The sequence below is a fragment of the Sturnus vulgaris genome, chromosome 27 (assembly GCF_052056855.1).
Source record: "Sturnus vulgaris isolate bStuVul1 chromosome 27, bStuVul1.hap1, whole genome shotgun sequence".
NCBI classification, from domain to species: domain Eukaryota; kingdom Metazoa; phylum Chordata; class Aves; order Passeriformes; family Sturnidae; genus Sturnus; species Sturnus vulgaris.
The window spans coordinates 2,573,700-2,601,153 of NC_142269.1; the positions used below are offsets into that span (position 1 = coordinate 2,573,700).

At 44.2% G+C, this 27,454-nt stretch overlaps 1 protein-coding gene across 8 annotated transcripts in view; it reads left to right on the plus strand.

Moving 5' to 3' along the window:
- TANC2 (tetratricopeptide repeat, ankyrin repeat and coiled-coil containing 2) overlaps positions 1-27,454 on the plus strand; it is a 165,359-nt gene that overhangs the window by 99,050 nt on the left and 38,855 nt on the right. For all 8 annotated transcript variants that reach the window (XM_088179585.1, XM_088179584.1, XM_088179590.1 and 5 more), the window contains 7 exons: positions 6,396-6,653; positions 9,355-9,480; positions 12,011-12,292; positions 14,987-15,120; positions 22,946-23,177; positions 25,031-25,197; positions 26,643-27,250. In XM_088179585.1, coding sequence (XP_088035711.1) covers positions 6,396-6,653; positions 9,355-9,480; positions 12,011-12,292; positions 14,987-15,120; positions 22,946-23,177; positions 25,031-25,197; positions 26,643-27,250 — 1,807 coding nt within the window. The remainder of the gene's footprint in view (positions 1-6,395; positions 6,654-9,354; positions 9,481-12,010; positions 12,293-14,986; positions 15,121-22,945; positions 23,178-25,030; positions 25,198-26,642; positions 27,251-27,454) is intronic.

The following is a 27,454-nucleotide window of genomic DNA, read 5'->3' on the forward strand; positions in this document are numbered from 1 at the left end:
TATGCAAGGGATGTTCAAGCAGCACTTGATGTCATTAGCAGCAATCTCCTAAGGAATGGCTGTTTTCCATGTGGCATCTTCCTGTAGAAGTGTGTTCATGCCCCCCAAATTGAAATGGGGCCACACTTTTTCCCTGTGATGATCTGCACTCTGTTCCCCGTTGAATTATCAGGGGATCATCCTGTGCAGGGACACAGGTTTGAGGGAAAAGCAGCTTAAAAGGGAAAGCAGTGAGCACTGGAAATCCTCTGGCCGTGCTGCTGCAGTGAAGTGCACAGGTCTGGTACCACATGGACCAGATGTCTTCACTTAGATTTTGTGGAGTTATTTGATGGAAAATGACATATAAAGGAGCCCTATCCCCTCCTGAGAGTCCCTGGCCTGTAGCTTCTTCCAATTACTTATTTTTGCTATTTTTTCCTTTTATTCCTCAGCTTTTATCAAGATGCTGCCTTCTACAGATGTATGTGTTTGTGGGTTAAAAATAGGTTTGTTAATAAATTTGCCTAAGCACCTGCTAAGCAGAATAGATGCTGCTGACAATGAAACAAGATGGATTTGTTTCCAACTTTATCTGCTTTGAGAAGGGAACAAAGAGCAGCTCTAAAGGCACATCAAGATAAATTTAACTCAGGTTAAATACTTTTGTGATCTTACAGTTAAAGCATTCGAATTCTGACATTCTCATCAGTATTATGAAATGCTCTGTTAATAATGAATAACATTTCTGAGAATTACAGATCTCCTTTTGAATCTCAGCATCTAGTTGGGCTCATTCCCCAATGAGGAGCTTCCTGAAAAATGTCTCTTATCAGTGACTGGTGAGCTTTTGTTCACTAATGCACCTCGGTATTGTAGGTGAAGGGGATGATGGTTCAGGAACTGAAAAGGGAACTAACTTTTCAGCTTTCTCATCAGCTCTTGAGCCAAATCAGTGCACGCAACTGCAATCCCAACCACACCATCTTTGTGTACACACAAAAGGACACTGTCTGCGAATCCCAATTCCATTCTTTCTCCATTTCATTAAAAGGAGAGATAAAGCAGAAAGCAGAGTTGTACATGTGAAGTGGTTCATGGTTGATGTTGGGGTGAGAAACCACGAAGTCATGAAACAACACTTCTGCCATCCCCCTGTTAAACCACTGAGGCATCACAGTTTGTGTTTGACCTCAAACTCTGCTTCATAAATACTGGGAAGGTAAGAGGTTAGCTCCAGGTGCTGGTTACATTGCTGGGGAAAAAAGGGGAAGAAAGAGAGTTTAAAGCTGAGGAGAGTGGCTCAGAACAGATGGTAAACTCTGAGATTGGCTTTGGTTTACGATCTAGCCCAGTAAATGAAAAACAAAACAAGTGATGCAAATGACAAACTTTGCTCACCACCACCACCCACCCAGGGCCCTGCCAGTTCCCCACCTTTCAGGTGCCAACTACCCCTTTCAGGTGGTTGTAGAGAGCAGTAAGGTCTTTCTGACTCTGCCCAGGCTGAGTTGCCCCAGCTCCCTCTGCTGTTCCTCATCACACTTGATCTCCAGACCCTTCCCCAGCAAGGGAAGGCATCCCATTTGTCATGCCATTCTTTGTCCCATTCCTCATCCCATCCCTCATCCTGCTTGTCAGCTGGTGCAGCAGGGAATTCAGATCTAGCACGGAACAGATTTAGGGTCAGGTGATGCTACTGTCGAGGTATTTTTCATTTTGTTTTAAGACCTTTGTGTGCTCACCATGATTTATAACACCCTCGGGCCTGACACAGAAATTACTTTACCTCTTGAATCTCTGTATCCATCTAATTGTGGGATTGTTTATATGAATTAAGCCAGCGATCTGAAGTTTGAGACCACTGTTGAAAGGGAAGTTAAATATCCAGCAAGTGGTGTGGGTTTTGGCCTCAAGTCTTGAGAGGACAGACCTCAGGGGTTTGGGGTTTGGGTTTTTTTTGCGTGGAGATGCCATAAACTCGCTGCCTGGTGGTGTCCAGCAGAGAATAATGTTCTAAAGGTGCCAAGGTTTTTGGGGCATTAGACCACGTGTGACTGCCTGAGCTGCCACCTTCCCTTGAGAACACTTTGGACTTACACTTTCTGCCTGCCAGATTTTTCTGTTAGGCAGCTGGAGTGGTCGGGGGTGATGTGGCTATATTTAGGTGTATCCTTCTGTGGCTGAGTTTATGGAGGCTTATGCAGATTAGGGTAAAAAATTTATTTCACTCCTTGCCAACTTGTACATGTTAGCTGGGACATCTCTAATGGAATGAGGCAAGTGGTGCTGAAGTGAAATGAGGTTAATTCAGGCTGAGTTTGTAGCTCGTTGCAGTGTAGCATATGAAAGCTCATTGCTTTGCTGCAGTTAGTTCTTTAAATCAGCAGAATCCCTGTTTCTTATTTGAGGCACTATAAATCTTTACATGTAATTAATGTTACAGCTCTTGGTCATTGTCACGTGGGACCTACAAAAACTGCTTCTCCCACAGTTACAACTGGAAGGTGAATGTAAAGGTTGATGTTTTCCAGGCATGGGTTTTGCCTCGAGGAGAATTGGATGGGATGGTAAAAATCCCTTCGTGTGTTTTACTAGAGGCACATTCGGTTGGAAACCTCCCAGGGCATAAGCCAGCTTGCAACCAAATGAGAAATATTATTTGTGGCCTGTAAATATGCAAAACTGTCTTGAGAAGTATAGTGCTGTCTGTAGTGGTGAGGTGCTGTCTTGAGGGAGCTGCTTCTGCTTTGGTACAGCTCTGTTATTTCCCCAAAGAAATAAAAAAATTTCACCCATGTTATTTGCAAAAAGTTCTAATCAGAACTTCTGTTTCCAAGGGAAACAAGCCTTGTTGGAAAACAAAAGTTTGACAGAGGAAACATAGGAGTCAGTCTTGAGTGCTCAAAGCAGGGTGGGATTGTGAAGTGACTCCAGCACTTCTGGAGTGTGTTCCCTCCTGGCACCACAGTCCATGTGCCTGCAAATCTGCTTGAAGCTGGTGCAGGTGGTGCTGGTGCTGTGGGTGGGTTGGGATCAGGGGGACAGAGATTCAGCAAATCCCAGGGAAAAGCTGCAGACAGGATTGAGGACACTGCACTGCCTGCACACTCATCCAAGGGGCTTTCCATGGGATGTCATTCATTGTGTGTTTTCCAGCAGTCAGATGATCTGGATGCCTTGAATTCTGTTGGTGCTCACATTAAATAGTGTGAGACTGTGCCAGTGGAGACTGGAGACACAGCTATGTATCTATAAATATATAGAGCTATATGCACACATGTCTATATTTATGTCCCTGTGGTATTACTTCAGTGCTATAGAGAACCTCAGCTGTTTGTGCATGTCAGGTTTCTCCTGTTCTGTGTGTGACTCACAAACTGTCCCATCTTTCTCCATCCCTGCAGTGCCCTGTTTGCCACCAACGTGCACTGTGGTGGTGTGATCCGATGGAGCAGGGCCCAGGCATGGCAAGGTTCTGATTTTTGTCCACCAGGGTTGTGCTTTTTTGTCTGGATTTAGCAGTTGGAGAGCCCCAAGTGCTCTCTGGTAGCCTGTCGTGTCACAGTGGGTTCCTGCTGTGGCACCGCCAGCACGTCCCATCTGTGCCCTGATGCACTGGGTCCCTTGGAGACTGGAGCTGAAAGATCTGCCTCTCTGCACATGGCTCAAGGCCAAATTCCTGCTCTTTGATAGATTTGAGTTCATCAGTTTATCTCTTCCCAGTTTAGAGCACCCCGTCAGTTCAAAGGTTGCATTTTCTGAGCTTTTGATTAATGAGGTGTCCTTGTGTTTAAAAATCTTAGAATTATAGAGTGGTTTGTGCTGGAAGGGACCTTTAAAGACCAGCTAATTCCAGTCCCCTTGCACTGTCTCCAGGTACCACATGGTTTTCGAACGTTTCCAGGGATGGTGTTTCCATCATTGGTCTGGACAGCCTGTTCCAGGACTTAACCATCCTTTCAGTGAAGAAATTTTCCCTAATATCCAACCTTCACCTTCCTTGGTGCAACTTGAGGCTGTTTCCTCTCATCCTGTCCGAATGGAATGGGAAAGAAGGGGATGGGGATGGGATGGGATGGGATAGGATAGGATAGAATAGGATAGGATAGGATAGAATAGAATAGAATAGAATAGAATAGAATAGAATAGAATAGAATAGAATAGAATAGAATAGAATAGAATAGAATAGAATAGAATAGAATAGAATATTCTACTATCCTACTGCAATAGGACCATTGCAGTGTGAAGGGACCTACAAGGATCACCTGATCCAACTCCCTTACCATTTCAGGGCTGCCCAAATCTTGGCACTTTCATTGTATTTATCTGCGAACTTGGTGTTCACAACTTTTCTCCCCCAAATATCATTCTACATCTTAGTAGTTGCAGATAATGTACATTTTCTGACATTATCTTTCTGAAATACACTTTCTCCTCTTGTCACTGTGAAGGTGTAGTGTCTGAGCAGCTCTGGGGGTCACACTATGGGAGATGTGCTCAGCATGTCAGCTCACGTTGCTGACTCACAGCTAACCTGATGCTTTTGCTTTTTAGCTAAAGTTAAAATCATTTTTGTTTAAAACAGCTCCTAGAAGAGATTAAATCCATAGAGCCATCACTTCAACATGTGTAGCAGCACTTAGATCATCCAGGGCTGTTCAGCAGGTAAATTAATCCACAGGGAACAGTCCTAAATACCTGATTCAATGACGTGTTTGCACATAAAATAGCTTTAGTGTAAACCAAAGAAAATTACGTTTAAAATGAACACAAATTGTTGATTAGAAAAGGGGGCAGCAGGACTTAACAGCTCTTTTTTCTTTTTTGTTGTTTCACTTAGAGAAAACTTATTTTGACACATGGTTATTTTGTTTTTCCTCAGTTTGATGTGTTAGAAGATGGCTGATGTCAGCTGCTGATTTGTTTCTACAAAGACTAATTAGACACATACTGAGATAGGCATTTAAAATTAATGGATTCTAATGGATCAATGGGGGGTTTTTTTCTGTGAATGGAAAACATGGCATTCCTTGCCCTGCAAACCCAGTCTTTGAAATAGAGTTTTTTATAGAGAATCATTTCAAACATATTTCTCAGACAATTTGAGGGAGCAAGAGAAGTGTGTGAACAGCTGTTTTCTGTTTTTATCTAATTTTCTTATCCTAAATAATAAATATGGTTACCTGACAGCAAGCCTATGTATAAATGCCAACAAATAAATACCAGTTCTTAGAAGTTGCATGTGTCGGTTTTAAATTTCAAAATACATTGCAAGCAACTAAATTCTGGAACATTTGATGGAATGCAGAGATACTGAACCCACTCCATAGAAAGAAACCCAACAGTGACCAAGCCATTGAAATCGGGGGTGGTGATTGAAGCTGTTGTGGAGTTTGTTAGGATGGATAAAGAACAGGTTTCTCAGAGAAGCTGTGGCTTCCACTATCCCAGGTTGCTCCTTCCCTGTTCCTGGAAGTGTCCAAGGCCAGGCTGGGGACGGGGCTTGGAGCAACCTGGGATAGTCACAGGTGTCCCTGCCCATGGCAGGGGGTGGCACTGGGTGATTTGTAAGGACCCTTCCAACCCAAACCGTTCTGTGATTCTCTGACACACTCAGATAAGCTGATGGGAGTGTATCTTGTCTCAGTGACTGAGATTTTGACCTTGAATGAATATATTGGGACTAAAGATGAGAGGAAAGTCAATAGCCCAAAGGGATTTACAGCCAGGGTGTAACTATGCTGGAATCCAGAAGAGAAAATACAAATAAGGAGAACATGGGGATGTCCTGGATCAATTGGGTGTTGTCACTTCCCAGTAGGAAAGTCAATATAGCAACAATCCTTATCCCAAATATAGGGGAAACTGAGTGGATTACAGTTAAAGCTTCATAAAAACTTACTGTCAGTCAAATGAGATAAGGGATTCAGTTTCTGAACCAAACTTATCCATGGGAGCTGGTTGTTCAGGCAGGTCAGTGGAGGCTTCTCATTGTCAGACCTTGCAAGATCTTGCAAACTTCTGCAAACGTCTCCTGTAAATGGAAAGGTAGAAACTATGATGTCAATTAAAAGACATGAGGAGCCATGGTAATGTTTCCTCCTAAATAATTTCTATTCTTTCTGTAATGGTGTATTAGAATACAATGCAGCACAGAATTTTTAATACTCTTTGTAATTACAGATGGGTTTTAACGGTATGAGCCAAAACATTAGAGCTTAAATGTTCTTTTAGAAGTCATAAGCAGAAACAGTATCGTTAAACTAAAATCCATAATCTCTGATTTATGTGGATGTGGAAAATATGATGAAGATCATTTTTGGCTCTTGCATGGCTCAGCTCAGCATTGAGCATCGTGTGTTCAAGCCGTTCTTGCTTTGTTACTCATTTTGTTTATAATCTCTTCCTTCCAGCTACGTTGACAAGTTACTCTGAAAATGTGGAACGTACTAAATATGGAGGGGAAAGCAGTAAGGAACTTGGATCTGGGGGAAACCTGAAACAGTGGCAATCCCAGAAATCCAGCATGGACCTGTACCGTGTGGATGAGAACATGTCAGCCTCCACCTACAGCCTCAACAAAATCCCCGAGAGGAGCCTGGAGACCGTCCTGTCCCAGTCCGTGCAGTCAATTCCTCTTTACCTTATGCCTCGGCCAAATTCAGTAGCAGGTAAGAAATTCATATTAGTGCCTTTAGGTCAGAGCCAGACACAACACACAGATGCCACAGCCCTTCTTGTGTTTCCTTATCCAAGATGAAATCTTCTTCCTGGAGTCATTATCCTTAAGAATGTTAAAAATTGGTTTTTTGTTAGACTTACTGGTTCTAAATGGAAAATTTCTCTGTAGAAAAATGTTTCTGATGGTGTTTAATGGTTATTTCACCAGTTTATGATCCCTTTCTTGTAAAATTGTACAACAAGATTATGGGAAAATATGTTTTAAACGTCAAAAAACAGATTCCTTACTGTCATAACAATGCAAATGTCTTGGGTTTAAGATGTCAAGACATCATAGCCATTTCTACTATTTCAAAGGATTCCTTGCAAGTAAAATCAAGTGTCTCATGTTCTCTGAAGACCTGAAGAGTTCTGGAGTTAAGAGAATGGTGGTACTTTCTGTCTACAGAAGATTTGCTCTGGGTCCCATCTCTCGTGATGGACTGTGCCCCAAACATCTCACACCTCACAGCACCTGGCATTTGCTGGCATTTTTTGTCTTGGCATAAAAGCAACATTCTTTTCATTTAAATTCATGTCTGCTCTTTGAAACATTTCTAAATGATGCTGTGCCATACCTTATTGATGTCTTTTACCAGCCTGCTGAGCGTTCCCCTGAAGCTGGTAACAGCAGGGCACAAAAGGAGATAGGATTAGAAATATTAAAGCTTTGCTGCAAAGCTGCTTGCCTGGAATTACTCCCCATTCCTTTATTGCCCCATATTTTTTTCTTTTGCTAGGTAACTTCTCCGGGGTAAAATGTGTTGTCTATGTGTCTGTGTAGGCATGTGGAGAAATCCACACTTTGAATTCTGAGTCGTGGCAGACACTACTCCAGAAAACCCAGAGACAATTCTGATAGATACCCAAAGAGCCTGGGATTGTCTGTTAAATCAGCATCCCTTGCTGAACCAGGCTGCATTGCATAACTGGATTAGTTTTCCTTTTTAATCCCACTTTGGCCAGTCACAGACCTAAAAGCAATGTAGAAATGAGATTTATAGATGGTGAAGTACAAGCCCAGAGCATGGAGGTGCAGCACAGACTGAAAACCTGAGATTTCAGTCCGGAGAGAGGGGACAGAAAAATACTCGAAAACTCTGCTTGCATAGCCTGCTTGCTTTAGGTGAATTCCTTCTAAATGACACTGTGTGAACACCTTCCAAAGCAAACAGAGCAGGCTAGGCACCACAAATTTAAATACATGTGTGTTGATTTAATTGTCTTTGGAAGCTGTTGACTTGCTTGATGCACTTAGAGGCAAATGCTATTTCAAGAGGAAGGTAGCTATCCAGTAAAGTTCAAGAACAACTTTCCCTTCTGGATGTTTGTTTTTTGGTTGAGATTTTGCTGCTTTGAAGTACTATGTCAGCTAACACAGTTCGTATCCCAGGTTAAATTGTGGAAGTAACTATGATGAGAATTCAGGATAACGTTTTATCATCAAATTATCATATATTAGCTCCTATATGCTTATGACACCAGAAAATTATGGGGTTCAGATAATGGATTTATGTGAGTGGTTTTCCCCAAACAGTTTAACCTCATTATCTTTGTGCCTGAATGATGGGAAAGGGAAAACAAGTGCAGTTTCAGGGTTGATTTAAGTCTATGTACAAATGTGACATTGCTTAAAGAGTTAATGCTGAGCTGCCAATTCCATGTCCTTGCTCTGGTGACACATGTTGGGTAACCGCTTGATACACCAGATTAGTTGACTAATCCAACTGAAAATTAACCCACCAGAAAATAGGTATATTAATTTTGAGCCTCAAGGTCATCAGTGTGGAGACAGTGAAGCTGAGAGTGGGGCAAAAACCTGCCTTTTACTGGTATTCCATGGTATTCTGCATTTTAAGGTAATCATGAATTCACAGCTTTGCTAAAACAGTTTTCTTCTCTTTTTTTTTTTTTCAAATGCAGTTGAATTTGTTCTTGAGAAGCAAAGCTTAACAGCACTTAATCCCTGCTGGCTTCTTTTCCTCCTTTTTTTATTTTTTTTTTTCAGGTTCTCCCCAGATATCTTCCAAAACAGCACAAAAATACCCATTTTTATAGCAGCTTACAAAGTGCAGTCACTGATTGTATTGTGTCCCTTCTGCCACTGAGCAGTTTACAGCTAGGAGCAGTTCTTAGAGCATGTTCTTTCCTGTGAAGGTGGGCAGGGCTGGCACAGGTGCCCAGAGCAGCAGTGGCTGCCCCTGGATCCCTGGCAGTGCCCGGGGCCAGGCTGGACACTGGGGTTGGAGCACCCTGGGACGGTGGAAGGTGTCCCTGACATGGCAGGGGTGGTACTTGGATGGGCTTTAATGTTAAGTGTCTCTGTCAGCTTTGCAAAGACATGACTGAGTTTATGATTGGCAGAATTGAGATCAGATACGAGAGACTCCATGTCTCCGTTTTCCATATATCTTCTTTTATTTGGGACCATCAACAAGAGACCAGACCAGACCAAACACCGATGAAGCATGAGAAAAAGTCACCAAAACACTTTACTTCTTCCCAGGGGAAATGGTACTTGGTTCACGTCAGCTCTGTTGTCTCAAGGTAGTTTCATCTCCATGTATTTTCATTAAAAACTGAAAAATACAATAACCAGATCACGAGATCCAAAAGCCAGGTGTGATGTACTTCTTTGCTTTCTCGTGGCAGCCACCAGCTCGGCGCACCTGGAAGATCTGGCTTACCTGGACGAGCAGAGACACACCCCCCTGCGCACGTCGCTGCGGATGCCGCGGCAGAGCGCGGCCGGCGCCCGGGCACAGCAGGACCTGCGAGGTAGGAGCAGAGCCAGGGGCTCGGGCAGCAGCCACTTCATCCATGTCCGTATGAAAAGCAGAACCCCAGCATGCTTTGGGTTGAAAAGGGCCTTAAAGCCCATTCCGTGCCACCCCTGCCATGGCAGGGACACCTCCCACTGTCCCAGGCTGTCCCAGTGTCCAGCCTGGCCTTGGGCACTGCCAGGGATCCAGGGGCAGCCACAGCTGCTCTGGGCACCCTGTGCCAGCCCTGCCCACCCTCACAGAGAGCAATTCCTTTCTAATATCTCATCCAACCCTGCCCTCTGGCCATTCCCCCTTGTCCTGTCCCTTCATGCCCTTGTCCAAAGTCCCTCTCCTGCTCTCTTAGAGCCTCTTTAGGCACTGAAAGGCTGCAGTAAGGTCATCCCAGAGCCTTCTCTTGGCTCTTCTCCAGGATGAATACTGCCAGCTCTCAGCTGGTCTCCTTGGGCTTAATACTTTGATAAGTTGTTAAAATGTGAAATTTTATGGACTACTACTGTTTTTTCTTATTTTTTTCAATCAAGGCCAGGGATTGCAGTTCCCTCATGCATTCTGCAGTGCACCAGTGGGGAAGGGGCCCAGTGCAAAATGACTGGGCCACCAGCTCAGCCAGCACTTGTAGGGATGCTCACAATGCCTGTATTCAGGCAGCTCTTTGACTTCTAAAAAGCCTTTTGAGAGGGGAAGTTTTTGTGGCTCTTTGTGGCAAATTCTACAAACAAGATATTAGCAATGAGAAGAGGAGCCAGGGCTGACATTTTAGTGTTTTGCTTATTCCCAGGCAGCTCCAGCTTGATTTTCTCCATGTCCTTGGGATTTCAGCCCACCCTTCAATTTACATCACTCTTAATCTGAGCTCAGTCTTCCACCACGTGCTTAAGCTGTCAGTGTGACAGTCCTAAGTCTGCAGCAGATCACCGGGCTAATGCTTCAGCCCCATCATTTTTTGTTGCATAGATGAGTAAGATGGTAAGATGAGAAAGCTCATTTGGGATATTTCCACGTTGTTTCTGTGCCATGACACCGGTTTATTCTCCTCTGCATAGAAGAGGAGTTTCTTTTGGCTATACATGAAACATTCCTGTTCTCTAGGGGTCTTTTTTGAGCCCATCACCTTAGGGTGAGGAACTGGGAAGCTGGAAGGCACAGGCTGCGTTTTCACCCACCATGCTTGACCTGGTACAGCCTGGCTGGGCTTTGTACCAAACACACGAGCCCCCCAAAGAGTGGGTTTGTGAGCTTTGGATAGCAGTCTGTAATGAAATCCTCCTGGCTGCTGAGGCAGTTCTAGAAGTGCATTAGCAGGCAGTAAGTGAAGAAAGCAAAGTTTGATAGACCAAATTTCCATATGTTCAGAGGCAGCAGCTTGCCAAGGCTGTGTAATTTGCAGTGATTGCATCCAAAACATTCAACTTTATTGTAGGAACAGAATCAAATTGTTTTCCAGACACACTTTTAAAACCCTTGCAGCACTACATATTCCTTCTGCATTTTAGGTTTTTTACCCCCCTTTTTGTGACATTTGCATGAGAATTGCAGCAGTGTTTGAGTTTTTAAAAAATTGTTTCTGATCCTATCTGAGGTGCTGTGCTGTTTTTAAAAAGAGAGGGAGAAGAAGATGTGAAAAAGAAAACCATCACTATTTGGAAATATTTTCATGTCATTGCATGTGCAAGGGGGGATTCTTCCCTGAAACGCTGCATTTTGCAGCTATAGCTGTGAAATTGCATCTCTTTGTTCCAGCTGGAAATCCTAAACTTGTGTTTAATTTTAATATCCCTCATCTAGGCACTGGGCTGAAATAGTGAAGACATTCCTGGCCCTGTGCTGGGGACACATTATAGCCCACTGTCTGTTCCCAGTGTTCCAAAATCCCAGTGAGAGAGACTTAAATGGGAGATTATCTCTGCTATTTTTTTGTTAAATCAATTATTTTAAGCAGGGGAGCAATAGAGGAATCCCAACACTAAGAGTGTGATAAGGATTCATCCCAGTGACAGGTTTTCAATAGGATGAGGAAGGCAATTTTTGCTTTCCCTATTTTCATTCCTGGGAATTTGAGGCTTTTTAGGTTGCTGTAACCCAAGGCACAAGCTGATGGCTGTGATGTACCATGGGTTTTCTTCTCCAAAAAGCAAATGTCAGCAGTGCTGCAGGATAGGAAGAGCCAAGATTTTTGGGTGAGGTTTAGGATGGAGGAGAGGATAGTTCCCACTCCCCCAATATATTGTGGATCTGTATATGTAATATGGCAGCAGTGTGTTTTCCTTAAATCGTTTTTATTATTTCCAAGGGATTTTCCTCACGGTATGTGTTTAATACTGTTGCCTTGTGAGTAAGAGAGTTTCATGTGCTTCTTAGAAACACTGAAGACTAGTTTAGTTTTTATAGGCTAAATTGTGTTTTCTTTTCACCTTTCGCAACAGAAAGATTTCTGTGTGAGACAGATAAATAAACACCATTTCCCAACCTCTGCCTTCCCCTGTGGCGTGGATGCTGATGTTGTTCCCACGTCTCCTTTGCAGTGCGCTTTGCGCCCTACAGACCCCCCGACATCTCCCTGAAGCCGCTGCTCTTCGAGGTGCCCAGCATCACCACGGAGTCGGTGTTCGTGGGCCGGGACTGGGTGTTCCACGAGATCGATGCCCAGCTGCAGAGCCCCAACGCCAGCGTCAACCGCGGCGTGGTGATCGTCGGCAACATCGGCTTCGGCAAAACCGCCATCATCTCCAGGCTGGTGGCGCTCAGCTGCCACGGCACCAGGATGAGGCAGATCGCCTCCGATAGCCCCCACGCCTCTCCAAAACGTAAGGACAGCAGCACGCGGCTCTCCAAAACTCAGAGTCGGCTTCTAGAGTGGTCTTGGCTCAAATAACCCCATTTCTCTTCAGGCCCAAGAAATCAGCTTAGTCCTTCTTGTCAAGCGAAGGAAAGACCTTTGAGAAATATGTCACAGAATCCCTGAATGGTTTGGGTTGGAAAGGACTTTAAAGATTATCTCGTTCCTGCCCTAGGCAGAGACGCCTTCCACTAGCCCAGGTTGCTCCAAGCCTCATCCAGCCTGGCCTTGGACACTTCCAGAGATGAGGCAACCACAGCTTCCCTGGACACCCTGTGCCAGGGCCTCCCCACCCTCACAGGGAGCAATTCCTTCCTAATATCTAATCTAAATCTACCTTCCTTCAGCTTGAGGCCATTTCTTCTTGTCCTTTCACTCCATGCCCTTGTGTAAAATCCCTCTTCAGCTACAGGCAGCTTTTATACTGCTCTTGTTCCAAAGCTGCTTTTTGAAGAGTCAGAGTAGTCTGTCTCTGACTTGTTTGGCTTAGAAACATCACAGACTTTCCCCGACTGGGAAGACTCCAATTTTAGAATCATAGAATCACAGAATGGTTTGGGTTTAGAAGGGACCTTTGAAGGTCATGTAGTCCAATCCCCCTGCTCATGACATCTCCAGCTGGATCAGGCAGCCAGTATTCTATGATTATGAATCCATGCCAGTGCATTCTTCTTCCCGTATGGATTGTTTATCTCACTGGATCATGGTATAAATATTCCATGCAGGTCACGAGCCCATGTAGGCTCAGGACCCAAAATTGCTCCACCTCCTCTGGTCCCATCCTGTTCCCATCACTGTGCTCTGGCAGGTTTGCAGGTGGAGATGACAACATTTTGAAATCACTCAGCTCTCAGTAAGTAAGACAGGACTAAAAATAGTGAGTTAGGTACCTGAAGGTATCTTTAAGGATGTAGGTCACTGTATCTCAGTGAAGCTGTAGTTAAATCTGTTTACTGGAATGCTGTGCTCTTGCCCTGTTAGAAGAGCTGAAATGTCAGCAGGGCTGGCATGTTGAACAGTGGCACTTGTCAGAGCTAAATGAACAATGCGTAGTGAAAGGCAGGGCTTGTTTCTGTATTTTAACGGCAGCTCTGCAGTGCACCAGCTGCCAGTGTGTGCCCCCAGTCTGCTTAGGGTGATGGTGGACATTAAAGAGATGACTGTGCTTAACTCCTTCTGGACTAAAAGCTGGATTCCTCACGTGAGGTGCCCTGCACCCTTCGCCCACAGATGATGAAGATCCTTAGTCCCACCTAACACATTTTTCAGTTGTGTGTCTGTGGAGTTGAAAGTTGAATCATTCCTGTGTTAGTTATTAGGATGGAAGCCTTCAGAATCAATAATTATTTTGACTTGATTTCCTAAAGAGATCACAAGTACTACTCTAGCTATAGAAGATAATAATTATTCTGCAAGATCCTTGCGGGTCCCTTCCAATTCAGGGTATTCTGTGATTCATCTCTGATTTTGCGATAATTTTTTTTTTTCATTTCTTTTTCCATATGCTGAGAAAAAAATCTATTATGGTTATTAAATCTATGCTAATTAATACATGCTAATCAGATGGTCTGAATCTGCTTTGGCAGTTGTGCAATCAGCTAGTTAAACTGGCTTGAATAGAGCATCATACTTCTAATTCCTCTTTCAGAAAATTAATACAGGTGACAGTGGTGTTATGCTCAGAATCAAGAATGTGCCTCATTCTAATACATTCAGGGTTTAATTATGGAGGCAGCAGTCATCCTCCTCTGTTGTTTGCCATTAAATGGGTCATTGTTTGCATGATTATTTCCAGTCAAACTCAGGGATGCATTGCAGCAATCCAGTCAGGAGAATCCTCTGCCAGTACAGACTGCACTTCAGAGTGGTGGTGTTCTTAAAATAATCAATAATTAGACATCACTGAGTGCTGCACGTTGTGGTATCATTCAAAAATCCTCCATATGAATACTTAAAAGTGAAAATAAAAATGGTTTGGGAATGTTATCTACAAAAGCCAGGTGGATGAGCTTCTCTAGCAGTCTGCTGAAAAAGCCAATTTCTGCTTTACCGGGCAAAAGAAGCAGTTAAAATACACTAGAACACAGTTAAATTTGCCAGAGATGATTCCAGGATAATTTATTACTTGCTTGCACGCCTTTTCCAGATCCTTGTGCTGCTCCTGCTCCTCTCCTCCCGATTAAATTAATGGGCTTCAGATGGCTGTATTAGCTGGGGCTCTTCGTTTATTTATGTTAGAAAATAGGCCTGTAATTCAGAAGAATTGGCTGTCTGTGCTGAAGGAGGACTTGGAACCAAATTAACCAGCAATGGTTCGTAACAAGGGAAGGTCTGTTGGCAGAAATGCAGAGCAAGAGAGCTCTGCACTCAACTCCACCAAACCTGAAGGCAGAGCTTGCCAGAGGGCCCAGTTCACTCCATTACTGTCATTATTTTAAAGTCAATGAAATTACAGGGGGGAAGATGAACAAGACAAACTCAAGGCTTTTTCTTAGCGGTCCTTTCCCGCTTCTAAAATAAGTTTCTTGAGAAGCCTCTGGCCTGGCAATCCCTGAAATCCCAACCAGAGTATTTGTGGGAAGTGTTTCCAGGGCCGTGCCTAGGAAGCCGCAGCTGCGTGGCGCGTGTGATAACGCTGGTGCTCACGTCTTTCCTTGGCCAGATGTGGATGCCAGCCGCGAGCTGCCCTTGGCCCAGCCGCCCGCTGCCCACGCGGCCATCGCCAGCGGGAGCTGCCCCGGGACCCCCGAGCTGCGCCGGCGCCAGGAGGAGGCCATGAGGAGATTGGCCTCGCAGGTACAGGAACACCCGGGGCGGGGGGCTCCTTGGGGACCGGGCGCTTTCCGTGGCACTCCCCGGCCCTCGGCGTCACTTGGGAACTCCGCGCGTTCAGGCGCTCACTGGGCGAGCCTCGGGAGACACTTCTGGAAGGAGTTGTAGCACCTAGGAAAGGTACTTCTCTAAAATGAAGCTCCCACGGCATCAAATACGCTCCCTTGCTTCTCTCAGGGTTTGTCTTTCACAGCCACCCTACTTTCTCATTACAAATATTAGGATATGACACAATTACAGAAGTAATTGTGTCTTTCCTTCAGCACTGAGAACAAAATTGCCCAGTGTTTGAGCGGTGTTTTGTTTGAAAACTGTACGTGGGGAAGGCCCAAGCTGAATGTTAATGCTGTGTGTGCACTCGGGAATTTTTTGGAAAATTCTGCAAAGTATGCCATAGCCTTTGGAACAATACAGAAATTCCTTGGTGTTTTGGCAGGTGTAGTTTGTATGGAACACGTGGAACACTATCACTTATGTACATGAGATTTACAGCTTAAATTTTATTGTATTACTGAGATTTAGCTCTAATTCTGTGGTGGTGGAAAGATGCCATTCTATTGCTTTGAAACCCAAGGACTTTGCTCTTGCTCCTCCTCCACCTTTTGGGAGGATGGGAGCAGTTAATGCTTTCCTGTCACCTGCTCCCACTTTGGAGAGGAAAACAGCAAGAAAAGTCTCTGTTGTGAGTTATTGCCAGGACGTGTTTTGCTTGGCTTTTTGTGCCAGATACTGTCTTGTCCTGTCTGCTTTCCTGCTGCACACAGATGGCCAGGCAGGGAGCATGTGCTGTGTAAATAAATACAAAGATTTGATACTCTCCTCTTCCACACGGAGTTCTTGAAAGGAGTGGAATGCCCAGGTCTGGTTTTGTTCAGGATGCATTAGTCATTGTATTCCTTGCAAATCTGAAGCTCTGCAGACTACCAGAAAGGGCAGTAAAGTGTGCTATCTCCGCTTAAAATACCTCATCTATCACATCCCCTGAGTGCTTAAGTCATCCTGCTGGGTATGTAATTGATAAATGGATGCCGTTTTAGCTTCAGTTACCTCCTGGGAAAGGGAAGGAATATGGCTCATTCAAACACTGTATCACATCCCTGACACAGATCACTCACAGAAGCTTTTTTGGCATCTCCGATCACTGGAGAAAGAGGTAAAAAAAATCCTGACAGCCAAAATTAAAGTAAAAATAGGTTGCTGTACCTGCAGACTCTTTAGGCACGGTTTTAAGGTCCTGCTCATACTTTAGCCAAATTTTTTTTAGTAGAATAAATCCCGTGTGTTGCTGTCAGAACACAACAGCTGAGGTTGGGAGATGTGCTGCCCACAGTGCCTGCAGCAGGATTACCCACTGGGAGCAAGATCATTAATCTCCCAGTAAATCTTCACTACTGTAAATGGAGGCAGATTCCAGAAATAACAGTCCCCAGCATCCAGATGTCAGGCCTTGATGAACAGATCAATGCCAAGGCTGATGAGTTGCCCTTAGAGCACTTGGAATCGCTTCTTATGCCTGGATTGCTGACACAGCACATGGAACTTACAAAAAGCTCCATCAAGTTCAGCAAACAGTTCCTGGGATGACACAGAGCCACAGCACGGCTTGATTCAGCATTCGGGGGCCTTGGGTCTGTTCCCAGCATTGCTGTTACCCTTTTTGGGATCCTTGGGGACCAGCATCTCATCTGCCTCACTCCCATTCCCTGGCTAGTAAAAGGAAAAGTGATCCCTGTAGGTAGTGGTCCTTGGATAACTGATGCTGGGAGGGAGATGTAACCAGGTGTTAGTGGTTTATTACTTAGGAAGAGTGTGTGACTTCCAGGTGTGGATGAAGACATGCATTGAAATAAAGCACATGCTTAAATCCTCACTCAAAGCTTTTCATTTCCTGCCCTGAAGGGAAATTGTTCTGGAAAGATAGGAGTTTTTATGTTTTGTTCAATTTTGTAATTAATTTTTTGAGCTCCATGTTCCTGTTTATTCTTTGTCATAAACAGCAGTTTGATTTATTGCATCAGAAGGGCTTTGCAGCACACTAGAAACAGTGAGTTTGATGGATTATCAAGCCTCAGGAAGAAAATAAAGACAAATAAAATGGTTAAGGATGTTTGTCAAACTGATAGCTGGGAGTCATGTGTGTAGTGCACTCGTAGTAACCTCCTGGGGTAGCACAACTCAGCATCACCACTGAGGAATCGTGGCTGACAACAGCAGATGAATTGATTTGCTTGGAAAGAGCTGAGCCATGTGATGTCCTCCTCAAGAAAACAAACACTCCCTGTCCTTGTGGGGTTTGACATCTCGAGTGACAGTGGGGGAAGAAGCATTACTGACCTGGCAGCAGAATTGGAAATCCGTTAAAATAACAGCATGGAGCTCTTTGTTGTGCATGCAGTCGCCTCCTTGTCACACTTGTGCCTTGCCTTTGAGGCAGCATGAGAATTTTGAGGCTTTGAAAATGCTGAACTCTTAGCTGAGCAAAACCACTGAATGGCTAGTAGACAACAGCAAAAACAGTTGGTTAAAATAATTCAGCTTCTAAATCTGAATGTCTGATGCCACAATCTCCAAGCATTTGAGGGGACAGTTTAGGAAAACCTTCGTATAGATAAGCTAAAGGCTTTCCAAAGTCTAACACAAAAATGAAAAGAAGGAGAAAAAAAGGCTGGAATGTCCTTTAGTGCTGGAGGAGGGGGGAGAGGAACAGCATATTCCTGTGTCAGTAGATATGGAATAAAAAAAGAGTTGCTGATGGCCTCCTTATACAGGCTTTGTCCAACTGGCTGAAGGAAAAAGAGCCAAAGGAAGAGAAGAACCCTTTAGGCCAGTGTGGATGGAAAAGTATTTCTTGGATGTGTGTGTTTCATATTCCCATTTACACTAAAGTCAGAATTGAAGTACAGAAGAAGGTGTTGACAGTGATGGACAACCACAATTGTCAGGGTTATTTTAGGAGCTAGATGAACCATATGTGAGGAGCTGGATAAAGCTGTGTGCAGATGTTCCACCTCTGCCTGTACTGAGCAGAGCAGGATGTTCTCAGATTGGGCTGAGGTCGCTGTGCTGGAGAAATGCAGATTGTTACAAAAGCAGGTTAATAATATACAAACAGTCTTAGGTAATGGTTGGTGCAGGCTCCAGAATGCTGGTGGGAAGCTCGTTTTCCTCTCACCCACTCCCCTTCCCTCTGAAAATGTCACTTATCCCAATATTCAGAAGTTGTGTATCTGTGATGACAGAAATGAAAGGTGAACAGACAGTTGCTTTTCCTCCTCTGGATTACTCAGGGCTGTACTTTTCTGCCTGGTTTTTGTTCGGTAAATTCTTGGGGGCAAAGTTTGCTTTTAGCTCTTAATGTCAGAGATGAACAAATCTTTAATTTTCGAACTAAGTAACTGCTGACTGGCAAGCAGGAGCTCGACTCAGTCCTGCCATGCTGACCTTCCCTTTTCCCTGAAGGTTTATCCTTTACTCACATAGGATTTTTAAGGGATTGGCTACCTAGTTTGAATGAAGAGCTTTATTCTCCGAGTTTCTGGATGCTGTGTGGTAGCTTGTGGCAGCAGCACTTAAACAAATGGACCTGAAACCCAGCTCGGCTGCACTAATGGATTGTACCCCGTGCAGAGCAGCTGGTGGAGGAGCTGCACATCCATTTTGCTGAGTGCATTTTGCTGATGCTGAACACAGCTGGTGGCTCCAGAGGCTCTTCTCCATCCTCCAAGCCATATCCAAAGCATCACTAACGTTGCTGCAGGCATATAAAAGGAGAGTGCTCCTACCTTACACAGAGGTGGAGGGATTCATTGCTGCTGAGCCTTGATGCCCTGGGTCACTAATGAGTTTCAGAGGGCATTTACCAGCATACTCAGCTGTGTAAAAATAATGAACATTCCCAGTAAACTGGGTCACCCAGTGCCACGTACTGGGTCACAGTCATGTGCAGTGCTGATGGCCGTTTCCATTATCACAGCCAGCATTGTGCCTGGCATGTGGCATAGTGGCAGGTCAAAGTGTTAACACTGCATTTATTTGAAGCTATTTTGTGTGGGTCACCAAAAAAAATCTTGTTGAAGGTTAAAATAATGCTGAAGCCCTTTAAGAACACTGGAGGGTGTGGGGTGTTGATGTGAGCTCAGGGATCTGAGAGGTTGGTCCAAGAGGGGTTGGCTGTCCTTGAGTGACACTCTTCCAGAAGGAAGCCAAGACGAACTACAAAGGAGGTGGGATGGCAAAGGAATGCTGCCTAAATGGAGCAGATTCTGTTTCAGAAGTGGTGCTGGAGAACTGCTTAAAATTGACCTGTGCTAATAATTAAAGATAATTTATTTCTCTTGAGCCATCTCCAGACCCTCCCACTGCTTTGATGCTCGTGCTGTCCCTCCAGCCTTTCCCGTTATTGTCTCCCTCTCCTGCCCTGTCGCTTGTTCCCCTTCTCTTTCTTTTCTTTTCCTCCCTCACAGTTCAGTCCCTTCTCACCCTCTGTACTTGATGACTGATACACAATCTCCTTTGTGTCTCATTTTTTCCCCTCTCCTTTGCCCTCTCACCCTCTTCCTCTTGCTCCATTCATGAGGCTCTTGCCCACTCATGCACCAGCATTTTCCATTATCTTCAGAATTGCTGTTTTGTTTTTAACATCCTTCATCCAGCAGCTGTTTCCCTCGGACAGCAGGAAGGTGAAGGTTACATGAGGCTGGACGAAGGCAGAATTGGGAATTGATTGTGGCAAAAAAAGAGAGAGTAAGAATGACTGGTGTTGGAGGGGTTGGGAGAAGAGACTCCTGAAGAGCTACTGGGTTAAACACCTAGAGAGAATACAGAAAATGTCTTCATCATTCTGCTTTGGCAGTTACAAAGGTGAAGTTTATGTTATTTCCAAGTAAATGAGCGTTTTGGGGCTCCTTGACCCCACTCTGGGAGGAAATGGGGTCATGTTGGCCATGGTCCATTCACTGTGCTCTCTGTCTACATCTGGTGTTCCTCAAATCTTGTAACACACAATTAATATTTAGAAAAATAAGCTACCAAGAAGCTCATGATAAATGTGCTGCTTTAGTGTGTAGCCAGATGGATTCTACACATCATTTTAGGAGAGGGGGTGCTCCTTGGAAGTAAAATACTCATCATACAAGTGTCAACTATTTTGCAGCTCCTTTTCAAGCAATAAAGGAAACTACACAAATTTTTAACTTCAGGCATTTGATAGTTAATATAAAAACCACATCACCTTGGTTTCTCAGGATGGAGTCCCTTGACTCCATTCTCAGCCCTTACAAAAATTACATGAGCAGGTACTTGAGCACTTGACTGGATGTAGGTGTTACTTTTCCCATCCTTTATTGTAACCCACTCCTTGCTTTAGGGTTGCTTGTAGGTCTTGTGTGCTTTGCAATCCCATGACTTACAACAAGGAAATCATTTAATAAACCCGATAGCTGACATAAAAGTTTAAAAGTTTTGGAAGTCTAATTTAGTGTTTATAGCATTTAGTGCAACGGGATGACAAAGTTCAAATTGAAACTACAGTCAGAAAAATTATGTTTTAAATTGTATCAGACACAAATAATTTGCTGGACGTAACATCCAGGTGTGCCCATACTTTTGGAACCACATGATGTTCCCTGGTGATTCCATTTATTGTAATAGTTTCTAGATAAAATTAAATGTCTATCTCAAGAATTTGCTTATGATAAGGCATGATTGGAACTTGTTTAAGCATTATTTTAAGGAAAAATAGTTCGATTTCATGAAGATGAAATTCTGGCTCAGGTTGCATTTTCTGAGAAGGTCATTCTGCCTTTGCTTTGGTTGACTTCCCAGAATCTTTCTTGCTTACTGCTTTAGCTTCAGATCCACCCATTGAGCATTATGTTTATCCTGCTGATTATAAGACTTAGTTGATACACCAGTAAATTGAGCATGAGGATCAGGAATCATGGAATCATAGAATTGTTAAGATCTAAGATCATCAAGCCTAACTAATGCATGGAAGTGGCTGAAATTAATTGGATTGTAATTGCACGTATGTCCCAAAATCTGATGGTGATAATGATTACATGTGACCCTTTTTCCATGACACAACTCCTCAGATTCCTGGAAGAAGTTAATTGGCCTCTCATTAAAAGAGACTTTATTTTTGTGTCTATGCACCAATTGCATAGGAAATCTGAGTAATTTCTGTTAATGAAACCTAATATCAATGAATGGCAACTTACAAACTTCATTCTGTGAAATGCACAAGTTATAATCCCCAAATAAATAGGATTGATGAAAAGAAATCATTACCTTTATAAATACTTTACACAGTGCTGTTCTCTAAGGGAATTCATTATACTTTTACTGGCTGTTAGGAAAAATTCTGTGAGGAATTTGGAGGTATCCATTAAAACTTAAGAACAGGTATTAGGGCTTGATGCTTGAAATAGCAGCCCAGCTTTCTCATCGCTGCCTGTGTCACACCTCGTTTTGACTGGGAAAGGAAAGCACTGCATTATACCCTATTGGTAATTTCATATTGAAAATTAAAAGCTAGTGCTGAACCAGCAATGGGTGAGGACCCCAGCCTGATGAGTTCATTCCTTGGTACCACCCTTCACCGTCCTGGCCACCCTGGAGCCTCCTGCAATCCGAGGGGTAGATATTGCAGGTGGAGAGACAGAAAGCCTTCATCATGTCCAAAGCCATAGGCACATTTCATCCCAGCTGCCTCGAGCCCCAGAGGAGCCTTTCCTTTGCATGGTGTCCTCAGCTAGTGTCCTTCCCAAGTTCAGAAATGCAATTTATTTTGCAACATTCTGTGCTACAGTGCTCCAGGGCACTGGTGGTTTTGGTACAGAACTGCTCCCACCTGCCTTGCTGGGATATTTTTGGATACTCAGTGATGTTTGAAAAGAAAACCGAGTCCAGAATGGGAGCTGGAGAAAAGCTTTGTGCCCTGGCAGAGGCTCATTCCAAATGGGTAGGCAGTGCCTGAGGCTGGAGGCAGCAAGGGAGCAGGAGAAGCTGGGCTGGAGCTGTGCCAGAGCAGCCTCCCAAGGGATTCGTAAGCAGAGACAGAATTTTGAGGGCCTTTTTTATATTGCAAAAGAAAACAAGAAGGTTGGCAGCATGGCCTGAGAAGATATCACTGGTTTTCTGCTTATTTTAATAAGTGGGCAGGGTTTTAGCGGTTTGCTGAGCTGGAAAAATTAGGGGAAAGCTGGGAAAAAGGGAATTTTTTTTATTTAATTGAATTTCTTTTTTTTAATGGAGCATGGGATCAGAGTGTATGAGTAAAGTGCAGTGAGCCTGCATCACCCCCAGTTGAGGGGAATCTGTACTTCCAAGGTGCTGCCGTGCTGTGATGGACTCAGGGAGTGCTGTCTGTCCACTTCCACAGAGCTTGACGTGTTGAAACAAAGCAAGCAAAGAATAAGTTCAAGAAAACAATCACAAGTTATTACTAGCACCAAGTCCTAAAACAGAGCTCAGAGCAGCAATGTGAGCTCTGCACAGCACTTCAGAGATGTCAGCTACTGTCGCTGTCTGTCTGTCTCTGCAAACAGCTACAGCTTTATTTCATTTATTCCTTAAGTGGGAGGTCCAGTCATTTTTCAGGATCAGTGCCTGCTTTTACCAACTGATTTGTCTGGATTCTTGTCTTGGGTAGTTAACACTCGTTGCTCTTAAAGACTCACCTGCCAGAACAGATCAAAGTCACCAAAGGAAAAACTGCTGCTTTTACAACTGTCCCAACATGACATCTCTGATGAAGACACGGAGTTTTTCATTCTTTTCTCTTTGCTAGGTCGTAGCTTACCACTACTGCCAGGCTGACAACGCCTACACGTGCCTGGTGCCCGAGTTCGTGCACAACGTGGCCGCGCTGCTGTGCCGCTCGCCGCAGCTGGTGGCGTACCGGGAGCAGCTGCTGCGAGAGCCGCACCTGCAGAGCCTGCTCAGCCTCCGCTCCTGCGTGCAGGACCCCATGGCCTCCTTCCGCAGGGGGGTCCTGGAGCCCCTGGAGACCCTGCACAAAGGTACTCGTGTTCCCCACACCTCCCCGGGCCCGCGGGCCTTTCTTTGTTGTGATTTGGAAAATGACGCCTGATGGGATCTGGGCGTCGGAAGGAAGCGATGGATTAATCTGCATCGCTTCTCGAGCTGAAGACAAGGTGAGGTCTGGAGAAGCTGGGAAGACTGAGAATCATGGAATGGTTTGTGTTGGAAGGGACCTTAAAGCTCATGTTGTTTCACCCGCTGCCATAGGCAGGGACACCTTCCACTATGCTGGGGTGCTCCACGCCCCATCCAGCCTGGCTTTGAACACTTCCAGGGATCCAGGGGGAGCCACAGCTTCTCTGAGCACCTGTGCCAGAGCCTCCCCACCCTCATTGGGAGGAATTTTTTCCCAGTATCCCACTTGGTTTTCCGTTTTCTTGCTTCTTTCAAACCTGTCCTTGCAGTTCTCAAGGTGGAAACAAGCAACCAGTTGCATTCACAACACTGCTTACACCTACGTGGTCTGATTTATTTTTGTAGGGGTGACTTTTTTTCCTTTTCCCTGCCACTATTTAGTGGGCTTTGGAGAATCTGAAGCTTTCACCAAAGGACTAATATCATAAAACTCCATAGATACCCTGTATAAAGCTTCTAGAGAAGCTGGTGACAAGCCTTACCCTGATTACAGACTTAGAGCTTTTTCTAATACAGCATTGATTTTGTCTTTTCTTTCTCCCCTCTGCAAGTTATAACTAATTCATTGTGACAGTCACTAAATTTAAGATCTTTGCTCGTTGCCATGAAAACTGGCAGAGCATTGCAGAGTTCAAGGCTGTTGTCCTGCAGAATCATGTTTATTACTGTGCCTGTGCTGCATCTTGGCTGCAAAAATAGTTCAGATAATTTTGTTACCACCCTACACACTACAGTGTAAGATCCAACATGAAATAGATACAGCTTCTGCCAGATTCAAAGCCCTGGTGTTCAAATCAGCTCTTCAAAACTGTGTCCAAGCTCTAAGCAGCAGCATCTGGGTCCAAGCTGCCCAGTTCCACCAGGCACAAAGCATATGTAGAACCAGCACAGCATGACAGCAGTTGGTTTTCCTGCCATGGAGAAATGTCACTGGAAGGAGCGTGGTTGTTCTTTCCTATCATCACTCTTGGCAGAAAAAAGAAGAGAAGGGATACATTCAGGAACTGCTGCTCTAAAGGAAAATAATTCCTGGTTATTGCAGTAGCTCCTTGGGAGATGTTTCAGCTCTTTAATTCAGAGTGTTTTGGAGGATTCTTATTTTTCTTCTCAAGGAGGTTGACCCCTATCTGGTCCTAAATTTTGAGAGGTGGAAAAATTTTATATTGAACCTTTTTTTTTTTATTTTTCCTCTTGGGCTCTGCACTCAACACAGCTCCAATGGAGCCACTGCCCAGGACTCCCATTTTTAAAACCTGCTGGTTGGGAGTGCTGGCAAGCTAATTTGCACCAAGTGTTCTCTAACAAGATGAACAATATCTGGAATATACTTAGCTCTCAGTGTCTGACATAGAGAAAATGACTGCACTGTAAGCATCACCTGGGTGGCTATATTCTCCAGCAGCAAAAAAGTCCTGTTTAAACAGTCCATGATTTACTTCTTGTAGGATTTTCAAGGCCAGGTAGGAACAACCTGGTTTAGTGGAAGATGTCCCTGTCCCCAGCTGGAGGGTGGAACGAGATGACCTGTGAAGGTCAATATGCAATTAATGTATCATTAAAAAGGTGCTGCTACTGTGGGTGTTTTCTTCTTTGGCAATATCTGGTCATGGTTGAAAACTCTGTAATGACATTGCAGTACATTATGGTTGTGTGTCTGTAGCCTTTCCAATAAATGCTTTTTCTCTCTCTCTCTCAGAGAGGAAGATCCCTGATGAAGATTTCATTATATTAATTGATGGTTTAAATGAGGCTGAATTTCACAAGCCAGATTATGGAGATACCATAGTATCGTTCCTGAGCAAAATGATTGGAAAATTCCCTTCCTGGCTGAAGCTGGTAGTGACAGTCAGGACAAGTCTGCAGGTATGTTGAGACCAAAACAGGGATAAACTGTGTCATTGTCGTGATGGACTTTGGTAAAGAAGATCTTACTGGGTGTTCTGGATTTGCTCAAGACACTTTTTTTTCAGGTTATCCTTTTGGCTTTTTTTATTCTTGGATTTACTTCCATGTCCCCAGACTCACTCTACAGCTTTGGAAGGATCTAATCCATCACTGCTTATTGTTGTCAGTAAATGTTCATCATCAAATCGTTCAGATGGTTTTGTGAGACAGCTCACAATGGGCCAATGGGCCCCGACTCACGGAGCCCTTAGGAGGGCAGGGCCTGGTGTCTGTCAGCCTGTGCAGCTGAAGAACATCCTCAGCTCCATGTGGAAGGACAAACGAATTCAGATCTTCTTCCTTTCAGCATGACCCAGAGCATGATGATTTCAGTCTGATTAGGCCGAGACATTTCTCAGCTCAAGACTGTCGTGAGCAGGCGTGGAAGCTCAGCAGGAGCTGAGCCTGGTTCCAGCCCCACCAGGGCAGCCAGCCCCCACATAATCCTTGTCACTGGGAATGGCAGCTGCTTCCCAAGATCCAGGAGAGCACAGACTATTTCCTGTTCAGTGCTGGGGTCCATTTTTTGCTCAGCAGTGGAGTAAATTAAATATCACTTCGAAGAAATCTTTTTGTAATTGTAAGTAAATTGCATCCTGATGGTTTGAATTCCTCATTTAATCAGGGCTTTGCATCCCTAAAGTCTACACTGCAGCTTGAGCTTGCACTGTCTCTCCCTCTCTATTTTGCTGGAGAGCTTATGGCTTTTCTGGAGTTGGCCTTGTATAGATCTGTTGCACCACTTCTCCTCTCCTCACAGTGGCTGAGAGCACATGAGGCAAGAATTTCTTTGGAGAGGCCTTTGACGATCTTTGGTTTATGTTGAATCAGGGAGTTGAGTAGATGAGAATTCCCTGGGTGCAGTGTCCTGCAGCAGACAGACAGAGTTGCTTTGCACTGGAAAATACTCAGTATTATCTGTCCTGACGTGGATGTGGAATGTAGAAGGATGCTCCCAAGGAGGTTCTTGGTCTCAACTTCAGCAAGTTTCTTGTGACCTCAGATCTGTCATCTGGATGTCCATTCCCTCTTACAGGACAGCAGAAGGGATGGGAGGTCAGTCCATGGTTGGGGGGGATAGGAATAACAAGGGCACTGCTCTCTGTGAATTTATCATCCCCTTCCGTGGATATACTGTTAGAAACAGTGTTCCTTGTTTTTATTTCAGTCATATTTCACACACAACCTGCTTGATTATAGATGAGAGTGTGAGGCCCTGAGGGCAGAAACTGCTGTTTGTGTTCTTGCCCTGGTGGAAGGTCTTAAAGGAGTCTCAAAGGTGCTATTGTAATAGAAAATAAATTTACTTAACAAATAGTAAACACTGCCAGCATGAGTATCTTATCTTCTTTCTTTCTTTGTAGGAAATAATTAAGCTGTTGCCCTTCCACAGAATATTTTTGGATAGACTGGAAGAGAATGAAGCCATTGACCAGGATCTGCAGGCATACATCCTTCATCGGATACACAGCAGCTCGGAGATCCAGAACAACATCTCTCTCAACGGCAAAATGGACAACACTACGTTTGGCAAACTCAGTTCTCACCTCAAGACCTTGAGCCAAGGGTCCTACCTATACCTGAAACTTACTTTTGATCTCATAGAGAAAGGGTACCTAGTTCTAAAAAGCTCCAGCTACAAAGTGGTCCCAGTGTCCCTGTCTGAAGTGTACCTGTTGCAGTGCAATATGAAGTTCCCAACACAGTCTTCCTTTGATCGGGTCATGCCTCTCTTGAACGTAGCAGTGGCTTCTCTGCACCCATTAACAGATGAACATATTTTTCAGGCCATTAATGCAGGTAACATTGAGGGCACTTTGGAGTGGGAGGACTTTCAGCAGAGGATGGAGAACCTTTCTATGTTTCTTATCAAACGTAGAGACATGACACGAATGTTTGTTCATCCCTCTTTCCGAGAATGGCTTATTTGGAGAGAAGAAGGTGAAAAAACCAAGTTTCTTTGTGATCCAAGGTGAGCAAATGCTCTGAGAAATCAGAGCTTACCAATGTGTTACTCTGCACTGTTATGTGAATAATTTTATTTTACAAGGTTGCACACGGCTGCAGTTACCCAGCTTTGCTCTGTGTACACTGTAGCTCTCTACATTCTGTGCTGAGGTCCTTATGTTGTTCATGGAAAGAAAAACAAGCACCCCTGGGCACACACCTGACTTGG